Source organism: Mauremys reevesii, linkage group 5 (assembly GCF_016161935.1).
Source record: "Mauremys reevesii isolate NIE-2019 linkage group 5, ASM1616193v1, whole genome shotgun sequence".
In the NCBI taxonomy this organism is placed as follows: Eukaryota; Metazoa; Chordata; order Testudines; family Geoemydidae; genus Mauremys; species Mauremys reevesii.
The window spans coordinates 8,397,534-8,409,625 of record NC_052627.1 but is presented as its reverse complement, the minus strand read 5'-3'; the positions used below and the strand labels follow the sequence as shown (position 1 = coordinate 8,409,625).

Below are 12,092 nucleotides of genomic sequence, written 5' to 3'. Positions count from 1 at the left end.
CTGGACTTTTTCCAATTTGTCCACATCCTTCCTGAAATGTGGTGCTGGACACAATATACTCCCCTTCCAGTGCAAAGTTGTTCCGGCTCGACCTCAGGCTGCTGTAGATCTGTATCTTTAAGGAAGCCATTAGTCCCCGTGGCTAGTCCTGTTTAGCAGAACCCTTCCACAGAAGTTTAACTTTAAGCACAAGCAGTCCCATCGATATAAATGGGATCTATGTGCTTAAAGCTAAGTACATGCCTAAGTTGTTCTGAACTGGGCTGGTGACCAGTGAGCGAGTGGTAGCTCAGAAATGGAAGGGAGAGGTGGCCAACGTGTTTTCACCTTGCCTCGGAATCTACGTAGGATGGCCCTGTTTATCTTGCAGATCTTCAAGCCAACTGCATCTGTGCTCCTTGCGATCCGGGCAGCCTTGCAACCCTGTGATTGGCCACCACGCTTCCATCCATCACCTCCGCAGTGCCTAGAAACCACACATGGGACATTACTGCTATCCAGAGTGTTTTCCAGCTTTGGCAGCACACTTCCTTGTAGAGGGGAAATGGCCCCCAACCCCAACATTCAAAAATGATGACTCAGGACCCCCAAATCATGAGATGTATACGTAGGATAAATGTCAGGTTCTTTTTATTTGCCGCCTAGTTTTTGAGCCTATTTTGAAGTTTTTCTCCCAAACCAGGAGGGATAGAATCTCTCTTTTAAAAAAAAAAAAAAAGTTGAGATTTTCACATAATCACATGACCTAAGAACTGGGGCTTTAAGAATAGCATTAACTCTCCTTAACCTCATGATAAAAATGGCAAAACACGACAGCGCTGCACATTGGCATCTGACTGAATAGCGGAGTGGCAAAGCAACCTCCATGTGGCTATGCCTATGCATTGCTGCAGCCAATGAGAGCACATAGAAACAATTGTGTTATCACTTCCACAGGCTTCTGCAGTGCAGGAGACTATGCATTATTCTTTTTTTCAATAAAGATTTCCCCTCATCTAATCCCAGTGAGGTTGCACAGGGTATACACTGGAGGAGAATCTGCTTGGACAGATTTCCCATTCTTTAAACTTTCTAATACAGTAGCTGGAGGCAAGTTTGCAGATGGCTGAAAAGGTACATTTTTGCTTTTGATTCTGGAAGACATGGTCAGTGAAAGTAACATTAGAGCTATGTTGCTGGTAGCAGGAATAGGTGGTACACCTGGTAGGGTAACCAAGGTCCAGGCCATTTTCAAATGACTCTCAAGAGACAGAGGAATGCCAGACTAAATTGCCTTACAGTGAAGTCACTGAGAACTAATGAAAGAATGATTCGGGGATACCCACACCTTATTTGGAAGACACTGCTGGCCATTTAACAATAATTGCGAGACGTAGGATTGTCACGTGCCTTCCCTAGTGTGATGTTCTGGAAGTGATGTACACTGTCCTCATAACAATGTTCACAGTGTCCCAAACTGGAATTAATCCACGATCCCAAAGGGGAAAGGAGCAGTTTGCCTGAGAGAAGTTCTGCTCTAGGAAGCAGTGCTTGCCTCTTGCCAGTGTTGAGCTGGAGGCTATTGATCGGTAGCCAGCTCCTAAGGAAATGACAGAGATTGCCCTATGTTATATGCCTGAAAGCGCAGAACTGTGGGGAGGGAATGGGTTTGCTGTTTGTTTCGAGTGCAGGAATTCACAAGTACCCAAATTCTGCTCTCATTTGCATCAGTGCAAGCTCTCTGGAGTCACTGTGGCTGCATTGCTATAACTCAGGGCAGAATTTGCCTCACTCTAGGGTGGGTATGAACATGTGGGTTATCTCTGCGGCTTTCAAATGTTCAAAGCAAGGGATGTGAGCTTGGACTGGATCCTCCTTTGCAATGGAGAGAACCTCAGGAATGGCTGGGGTGCAAGAGTTCCCGTGGAGCTTCCTTTGTCAGCAGCTCTTCCATCTTAGGCAGGAGAAGATGGGGTTGGGTGGGAGAGGTTAGATCCTAGGGATCAGTAGGAAAGGAGAGTCCCAAGCTGGCATGTGCAGAACTGGCCTCTCGTTGTCATCCCTATGCTCCTTATTCCTCGTGGCCCCTTTATAAGCTTGATGGATCGTGACATGTCAGCCGCAGAGAGTGGAACCACTCCCAACTCAATCATGACTCAGATATCCTCAGGTTCAGCAAGGGACAATGGGGAGAGGAATGTCTAGTGCCCTGCTCCAACCCACCCTGCACCCTACATCCCATGGGGCTCCAACCCCACAGATCTCCAGTGGAGGTGAGGGCCCTCACTTACCATGGATGACCAAGATCTGCTGCAGGATTGCTGCTGGCACAGTTGACTGAGTATACACGGTGCAGAGGGAGGCGAGTGGGAGCCTAGGAACATAGTAATTGCTTTACCAGATCAGAACAGTGGTCCATGTCGGCCAATATCTGAAACTGATGGAAGTGATCCAGCTGCAGCTGCTTGGTTGTAAATTAACAGGGCACTCTGTGTGTGTTAGCCTTCCAAGCAGGTTGCAAGGCCCAGAGGGAGTTGGAGGTTGGTTTTAGGGAGGAATCTGCTGGGTTATGTGGAATGCCTTTGGTTTCTATGCGGGAGTATATGATAACTGGATGGCTGAGAATATTGTCCTGATAAATGTGAGGTTTTCTCATGGTGTGTGTTACAGCTTGGGAGGAAACTGTAGCTCCCTCTGAGTATGTACCAAACATATGGAAAAAATAATAATTTATTAGCCCTTTTGTATTTAAGGCAGGCTGCACCCCGGGCCTGTGACTGAGAGCCAGCAGGATGGGGTGGGAGTGGAAGCAGACCCGTCCATGGAAATGGAATGCCCAGGGTGGGAGGGAAACATGCATCAGGAAAGGATGCGGGCGAGGGGAGAGGGATCAAGTGACAAAGTAATGTGTGCAAAGGGGTAAGGTGAGAGAGAGATGGACAGAACAGATGGGAGAGGGAGAGACAATGAAGTGGGAATAGAGACACTGTGATGAATTATTTTTCCAAATGGACTAAACCCTGATCCCATAAGACTCAGTTTAAATACATCAGTACTTCCCTAATGTTACATTTCCATGTAAGCAAGTCACGGGTGGTCACATGAACGTGGCATAATCACTACGTGGGAACTTAGATGGTCCACGCAGCAGCCAGTGGGAGGGGAGGGGAGGTAATCAATGGGGAAGATTTGTATGGTCACCAGTGGGAGGGGAGATGGTCCATAAGATAGCCCATAGGAGGAGAGGTGTCTATGGGGATGTGGTCCATACTCTGAAAAAGTTTGAGATCCCCTGTCCCATCTTATTGTCCTTGATGCTTATATGGCACCCCTCCCCCGACAGTGGTAAAATGTTTCAGGTTCTTATTTTAGCTTCTCACTTATCACCATCAAGTAATATGGAGTCGTGCCATGTGCCCCTTGATAGTTTTAAATGAAGAACCTAAGGGACCAGTGTCTAAGTTTCTTGTGATAGTTTTCTTGTTGTAACTGAAATTTTGAACCCTTCTCTCACTCTGTAATTTTTTTTTTTTAAAGTAACAACCCGTAGGAGTTCATCATCAAGTGGTGACTCCTGAAATGGCACAGACTGAAAGAGGTATTGCCTGTTTGTGTATGTAGTTTAAAACTAGCACTTGAACATGAGGCTGAACTGTCCTGAGGTCTTTGGATTGTAGTTTGACTTGGAGCCATGGTATCTTTTGGCCTTTTCCTTGGCAGTCTGTGTGAACTGAATGTCCCCATATTGATGGAGGAAAGGGAACTCTAGCTTCTGTTGACTCACTAGCTGAAGCCTACTGAACATTTCTGATTCAGAAACAGGCCTTCTATAAATGATTTAACATGAGGCCACTGAAGTGTGTTTGTGTTTTCCTTCTTAAGGCTATTAAAGACTTAGAAGAAACATTTAGCACCAAATTAATGTTGCATTTTTGTTTTAATCCTGCAGATAGCATTGATTTATATCTCAAAAACGTGTGCTGCAGAGAGGAATTAAAATGCGTAATGCAATTTTTCAGTTCTGCTGTACTTAATTTTTTCATGCAAATACGTTCAGCTAGATGTTGTCATATTAATATGGCAAGTTTTCTTTTTCATGAACCATTACGGCACATATTTCATCAGCTAGGGCTTCTAGTTTGTGTTTATTCCTTTGCTGTTTGAAGTGCTTTGTATAATGTCTAAAATATTAATCAAGAAAGTCAAGACCAGGCTGAAAAGATGGTGATTAGCCCCTTAGGCTTTTTCAGGGATAGATGTAAGAACCAGAACAGTAACAGAATGATTAGAGTCTCTAGAGTAAGAAAAACAAACAAAAAAAAGTGGTTCACCTAATCGGAGGAGAAATAAAGGGTGCTCTTCTCCATGAAGATAGGAATGAAGAAGATCAGATTAAACGGCAGGACAGAGTGGAGTGTGAAAGGTGGGAGGCCTTGATAAGATCTGGATGCTTTTCCCTTGTGGATGTACAGAGATAAGCAGCCTTAACTCATTAGCACTTCCTTTTCCTTTCCATCTCTGATGACAGCTCTATTTTTGATGGCAGGTGGGACTGATGCCACAGATTCTGATCTCAGCTGCAATGCTGTAAATTGGCATATCCTGACTGCAGCCAATGGAGTTATGCTCCATTTACTTTGCTGCAACTGAGATCAGAATCTGGCTCAATTAATCTATTTCTGCTTGTATCTGCTGTCTTATGTTGTGTTAGCACGTGGAGGAAACAGGAAATATTGCTGGATTTAATTTTATTTCTGTATATTCCCACAACCACAAATCCTAGATTTGTGTTATGAAAATCAGCTTAATTTCGCAACAGCAGAAAGCCTGAGACTTGGGTTTTCTGAACATGAGTCTTGTGCAGATAGACAATAAGCAACATCATTCTGCAAATTTTCAACACTCCTTTAAGTAGAGCAGGGGCAGGCAACCTGTGGCATGTGTGCCGAAGGCGGCACACAAGCTGATTTTCAATGGCACTCACACTGCGCGGGTCCTGGCCACTGGTCCGGGGGGCTCTGCATTTTAATTTAATTTTAAATGAAGCTTCTTAAACATTTTAAAAACCTTATTTGCTTTACATACAACAATAGTTTAGTTATATATTATAGACTTATAGAAAGAGACCTTCTAAAAATGTTAAAATGTATTACTGGCACGCGAAATCTTAAATTAGAGTGAATACATGAAGACTCGGCACACCACTTCTGAAAGGTTGCCGACCCCTGAAGTAGAGCAATTATTAGAAATTGTCAGATGGTGTAACGGTCAACTGTAGCAAAGTGTAATTACTTGGAGCAAATTATATGGAGGGTCAGATGCACTCTAAATATCATATTCGGGCCTCTACCATGCATCCACTGAAGTAAAATGCCTTGCTCTTCTCTATCACTTTTCATCAGTAGTTCTCAAAGTTCATGCTTCACAAAGGAGGTCAGAACTAGTGCACCTCCTGGAAAGGGGCATCCTGAGGCCCAAAGAAGCTTATTGAAGGTCACTGGCAGAGCTGCGAATAGAACATAGGTCTTCTAAGTCCCAGTCTAGTGTGCTAGCCCCTAGGCATCACTGCCTCCCCAGCTTCAATGAGCATTGTCTTCACAAAGTGTAAGGTCGGCCCTTTACAGCTCCTGCTCCGGGTCAAGGGAACAGTAAAACTTTCACTGATTTCCTTGGTACAGGAGCTGACCCATAGAGCACCATGCATTCTCAGACATTCTCGCATGGGCATGCACACATAGAGTGACCATTCGTTGTCATTAACAGTCTTGTCTATGTATAAACCGGATTAAATGAAAGGGACATCATCAACTCGAAAATCGCACCTTTATCGGCTGCAGTGCCAAGTCACACCTGATTTACTAGTGCTGAGAGAAGGTGGTGAAAAATCTCACTTTAATCATACATCACGCACGTGTAAGGCTTTGTCAGATAGGGGCCTTATTTAGGGGGGCTGCTTCCAGAGTGAGGTGCTATGCACTGAGAGAAAAGGGGCTGACGCTGGCCCTTTAAGAGTAGATTTGATTGTGTCATGACAGCCACACCCTCACCAGGACAGGGGGCCCCAGTTTGCAGCTCCATGTGCCCAGGAGGGTGAAGCAAGCCCTTCATTCACGTTGCCAGCGTTCCAGCCTTTCCTTCCAGATCGGTTCTGACATGCAGTGTAACCCAAAATAAATCCCCCTGATTCTAGGGGAGACTGTCAACCGGTAGGGAGAGGAGCGGGGCCAGGAGGTGAGGGGAAGGCCAGAGTGAACCGAACAAGAAGAGAAAGTGGAGCAAGAGTGGGTATGTCTACACTGCAGTTGGGAGGTGTGACTCCAGCATGGGCAGAGTCCGCTCAGGGATGTACTCAGGGCCCCAGGTGGGCTTTGCAGCTGTTATTACCCAACCTAACTTTCATCTAGCTGGACTAAAGCCAGCTTGGGTCTATCCACACCTGCTGTACTCGCTCACTGGACTGCCGCATAGACATAGCCAGGGAGGGAGTGGTGGACGGAGGGGACAAAAGGCTTCTTCTTTCTACAGCTTCTTCTTTCAGCAGTCTGGCAGCCCGTTGTGTTTTCCTGTTGTGTATTTTCTCCTCTTTCATTTAAAATGTGTGTCAGAAATTTCATGAAAAAAATCAGCCTGGTGATACTAACTTGAGAGTGGTTTCTGTCACCTCTGCCCTGAAATAATACCCTGATGCTGAAGGCTTCAGACAATATTTGCTATAAACAGGCCTTTAGCCTTAGAGTGTATTCAGCCCAGGAAGTGGCTATTACTTGTTACCAGGGTCTGCCTCATGTTCCCATTATACTCAATGTACTTTGATTTCTTGCAATGAGGCATTGGCCAATATAGTCAGAAGCAAACATCAAAACTGAACAACCCTGAGAGTAGATGAAAGAGATCTTAGGAATTAGATCCTTCCAGGTGAACAGATCAAAAGTAGGAGAAATGAGCAACACTGAAAACATCGCTAGCTCTTCGAAGGCTCCCGTCTGCAACACTGTATCACTTAGTGGGTTGATTGGGTCTTTAAATGTGACACTTCAGTTGTGAAAAGCAGAGAGAACTTGGATGCTAGCGGAAAGCAGATTTCAGCGTTGCAGAGTGTTATTCTAGGTGCTATCTCTGTGCTGCTTGCAGCTGTGCAGTTGACTAACATTCCTGCAAAGTGGTATATTTAAAAATAATTTGAAATCAGAAACGTTGCTAGACAATCCTCATTAATGGCTTGATTGTGACTATACCCGGTGCCCTGCATAAGAAGCAATGTGTAGTGCACAATCCCTGGAGTAGTCCAGCGGTCACAATTCATCCCGTTTTGCTCTAGGGGAAGTAATCTGCTATGGATTTATATTGATAGCAGATTCCTTCTCTCTTTGCTCTGACTTGCCAAAGCCCCCCATATTCCATGCCCCTCTCTGCCCATTCCCTGCCTACCTGTATGGAGGGGAAGAGTGGCCCTGAGGAATCTGCTATTCTTCCTGTGCGCTGGTCAGTGATGCTATGGGATCATGCAGTGAATAAATGGGGGACCCTTATACACCTTCACTCCACTGCCTGGATGCATAGAGCAAGCCATAGTCTTGCCTTAAATACTGCAACTCTCTTAGTTGCTTAACAAACCAATACTTAACAAAAGCAACAGTAAAAAAAGAATTTTTGACCAGATCTCACATGTTTCCAAACGGAAGGCCTTACTCAGGGCTTGGCTACACTTGTGAGTTAGAGCACATTAAAGCAGCCCCAGTCACCCTAACTCACCAACCGTCCACACTGGCAAGTCACTTAGAGTGCTCTGACTCCATGGCTAGAGTGCTCCTGAAAATCCACCCTGGCGAGAAGCATCACGCTTGGTGAGCGTCGAGAGAAACGCCTGGGCAACAGTGTGAACGGGGTGTTGCATTACTGCGCTCTGATCGGCCTCCGGAAACATCCTATAATCCCCTGAAATCAAGTGGCCACTCTTGTTATTGTTTTGGAATCGCTGCAGGAAAGTGGATATCAAAGCAAACCATGACTGTGGAATGCTGTGTGTAAAAGAGAGAGAGATGGGGGGTGATGGGGGATCTGCTGCTGTCTGAACTTAAAAGACAGCATGCTGACATGCTCTCAGCCCCCCCAAAACCTACTCTCTCTCCTCCCACATACACACAACACACTCCCTGTCACACTCCACCCCATCCCACCCCGATTTGAAAACCACACTGCAGCCACTTGCATGCTGGGATAGCTACCACAATGCACTGCTTTCTCTGGCCACTGTAGGTGCTGCAAATGTGGCCACGCCAGTGCGCTTGTAGCTGTCAGTGTGGACAGACTGCAGTACTTTCCCCAGTGCGCTCTACGAAGGCTGGTTTAACTCAAAACACTCTACATCTGCAAGTGTAGCCATGCCCTCAGTGGCCTTTATGTTCAGTAGGAATCTTTCCTCTGGCTTTGTGGGGCATTGGGTCAGGCCTCGGGTATGGAAGTCTCTGTCATTTTAACATTCTCATTTCTTCCAGCAGTACAGCTCTCTTGCAAGAAAGTTAAGATTTTTAGGGATTTGTGGCTTGCTTGCTTTTTTTTGTTTGTTTTTTTAAGTAATCCTCTCTCTTTTTGCACAGTGGGAAGAAATTGGTGAGGTGGATGAAAATTATGCTCCAATACACACATATCAAGTGTGCAAAGTAATGGAACAGAATCAGAACAACTGGCTTCTGACTAGCTGGATCTCCAATGAAGGAGCCTCCCGGATCTTCATTGAACTCAAGTTCACTCTGAGGGACTGTAACAGTCTTCCAGGAGGACTCGGGACTTGCAAAGAGACTTTCAATGTGTATTACTTTGAATCAGACGACGAAGACGGGAGGAACATCAAAGAAAACCAGTACATCAAGATCGACACCATTGCCGCGGATGAGAGCTTCACAGAGCTCGACCTTGGAGACCGAGTCATGAAGCTGAACACTGAGGTCAGAGATGTTGGGCCTCTGACCAAAAAGGGATTTTACTTGGCTTTCCAGGATGTGGGTGCCTGCATCGCCCTGGTGTCCGTGCGAGTGTATTACAAAAAGTGCCCTTCCATTATCCGTAACCTGGCCCTCTTTCCCGATACCATCACTGGGGCAGATTCCTCCCAGCTGCTGGAAGTGTCTGGCTCGTGTGTGAACCACTCTGTGACCGATGAGCCTCCAAAGATGCACTGCAGTGCCGAAGGGGAATGGCTGGTGCCCATTGGAAAGTGCATGTGTAAGGCAGGGTACGAGGAGAAGAACAGCACCTGTCAAGGTAAGAATTTGCAAGGGAAACCGGTGCTCTGGTTTTGCATGACACACATCTTGGGCCATGTTCGGGTACGCTCCTTCACGCTGTACAGTACCATATGCCATAGATAGTCTCACCGAAGTCAATGGACCTGGTTCTCATTCACCAGAGCCGTGGAAAGAGGCTGTAATTTACTCCTCGTTAAAGGCTCTTTCCACTTCCAGAGCGTTGAGAATCTGCCCAGTGGCGGTACTTGTGGCGTAACGTGCTATTCAGTGTGAACGAGGGGATCGGAATCTGGCTCATTATATATATATAGAACGTTGGCATTTTCGGATGATAAAATGTTTCTATATTTTGAACTTTGGCATTTTCGGATGATAAAATGTTTAAAGGTTTGTTTTCTCCCTTCTGGACATTTGGCACAGGAGGAACCAAGCAGCACCAGCCAAAATGGAGGAAATCTTGATTGCTGCAGGCAAGGGAATGTAGCCAGACATACTGGCAAGAACCTGCCGGCCTGCTGAACATAAATGGCCCCAGCACTGACTGGGCATCACGTGATGGTAACCCAGAGCAGTTGGGCACTTCTGCTGGTTACTGAGCCGTCAATTCCCCTCCCCTCCAGCACTCACTGCTCCATTGGCTGCCAGAGCCGCTGCTCTGTTCTGCTTTGCCTTTATTGGCTCTTTCTGGGCTGCTCTCGTCAGCAGCAGCCATGAAGATTATCCAGACTAACAGCCACCGACTTTAAATAAACTGAAATCTCGTCACTGGCCTTGGAAAGCTGGCCAGGGCCACAGAGGGGCTGTAGACCAGGTTAACCTCTTGTGTGGGTGCAGTAGAACAGTATCTGTATGATGGGGCCCCTTCCCGTGGGAGAATAGCTATGCCAGAATGAACACTTTTATGCCAGTGTAACTGTGTCGCAGTAAGGAGGTGGCACTGCTTTAACTATACTGGTATAATTAAGCTGTCAACTCTTGGGTGTAGTGCTAAGTTCTTAATTCCCTTGCAAGTCAGAGGCATTTGGGATCCTGGGGCCCAGATCCTCACAGTTATGTAGGTGCCCAACTCCTGTTGAACCCAAAGGGAGTTTGGTGCCTAAATATCTCAGAGGATCTGGGCCTGAGCTTTAATTTAGGCTTGAGCTACATAATACAGATTATTTTGCAGCTATACTCTGCACTGGGACAATACCCTGGTGTGTTTCTACCACAGAAGAACCTGAATTTGTTTATTGGCATTTCCCCTCCAAAGATAACGTTCACTGAGTCATAACATCTTGTCTGGCCCATAGCAGACTCCATTCTTGTGTTAGCGATGATGCAAATGTCACTCACCCTCACAAACATGAGGGAACAATTGAAATCCCTTCTGTCTAAAAATCATGAATTGGCAATATCATCTTCAATTCATCATCTTGTCATCAGGGTGCTTTATGAAGGAGGCACCGACAGCAGCAGCCGAGCAATTTGTATCACTTGGGACATTCAGGCGACACATCTGACATGGCTTAATCTCGTTATATAATTCAGTTATTATTTCAGTTAACATGGGCAGTCAAATGGTATTTATCTAACAAACAAAACTTCTTGTATTTTATACCTCTTTCTGCAACTCAGCCACTTTATCATCAGCTGTCATGAGATAACCTGTGATAAACTGTCACCATGTGGGAAAATGCTAGTGAAAAATCCTGTGCACAAGGCTTATTATTATTCACATGAATAAATTCCTGCACATACTAATAATAAAAATGAAAGGTAGCACTCCCCATGTAGGTACACTGCTTTCCACAGTATTGATTGGGCACAGTATCCTGTTATTTTTGGCTCGGTTATGTTAGCCCTGGTTCAATGGGTTCTTAAAAGCATCTCTGACAATATTCACTTGTCTGTCGTACCAAGTTTCAGTTTTGGTTGGTGATATTTAGCCACTCTTGTGCAGACCGCATCAGGGAGTGCATTTCAGTTGGCAAAGGGCCAGATACTAAGCTGCTATAAATTGATGGTAGCTCCACTGAAATCAATGGAGCTTTGATGATTTACACAATCTTAGGATCTGGCCCAAATGACACTTTCTAATCTTTTTTTTTTTCTTATCTGCTTCCTGCATCTGAATATCTGTATTTTTTACTGTGACTGCAATTTTGGATATATTTACTGCACACATCTGGGCTCCCTATTGGGGAGTTACATAAGGAGCTGATATTCCTTGAAAAGTGATTATGTAAAAAGGGCACCTTCTGGTTCAGCAGATCTGTTCCCTGCATGTATTCAGCTTTATCGTTCCATTTTAGAAACAAGCAATATGGTTTTGCTACTTTTTACTGCATTAAACACTGCAGAACCAACACAGCTAAAAGGGAGGGAGCTTCTTTCCTGTCTTCCTTCTGTGCTGTCAGTAGAATTGTCTACCAATTTCCAGTTATGCAGCCTGCCAGTTAAACCTGTGTTATCCTACTGGCAACAATGGGGTTATGCAACTGTAATTGAGGACATGGTCCCAAATCCTCAAAGGTATTTAGGTGATCTACCACTGAGGGTTGAGCACCTAAATACATTTGAAAATCTAGGCTTTAATCTGGTCTACAGAACCTTTTTTTCTGGTACACATGATGGAGAGAAAACCCAGCTTGACTTTCAGATCCCATGTTAAATTTGCAAGGCTGCTAGGTAGAAAAGACATATTTTTTACCAGTAAACCCTGAGTAACCAGAATGGAAATGATTGGAATGCAGTGAACACAAGCCCTGCAATGCCATTTTCTTATAATCAGTTTTCAGAGTAGAGTCACAAATATTTGAGAATTAAAGAAGTGAAATGAATTAGAAACTGAACTACACCAGGGAACAATAATGAATTCAGAGGAAC

General features: G+C 45.1%; 1 protein-coding gene across 6 annotated transcripts in view; it reads left to right on the top strand.

Annotated features, from left to right (window-relative positions):
* EPHA5 (EPH receptor A5) overlaps nucleotides 1-12,092 on the top strand; it is a 334,695-nt gene that overhangs the window by 56,539 nt on the left and 266,064 nt on the right. For all 6 annotated transcript variants that reach the window (XM_039540351.1, XM_039540355.1, XM_039540353.1 and 3 more), the window contains one exon: nucleotides 8,577-9,240. In XM_039540351.1, coding sequence (XP_039396285.1) covers nucleotides 8,577-9,240 — 664 coding nt within the window. The remainder of the gene's footprint in view (nucleotides 1-8,576; nucleotides 9,241-12,092) is intronic.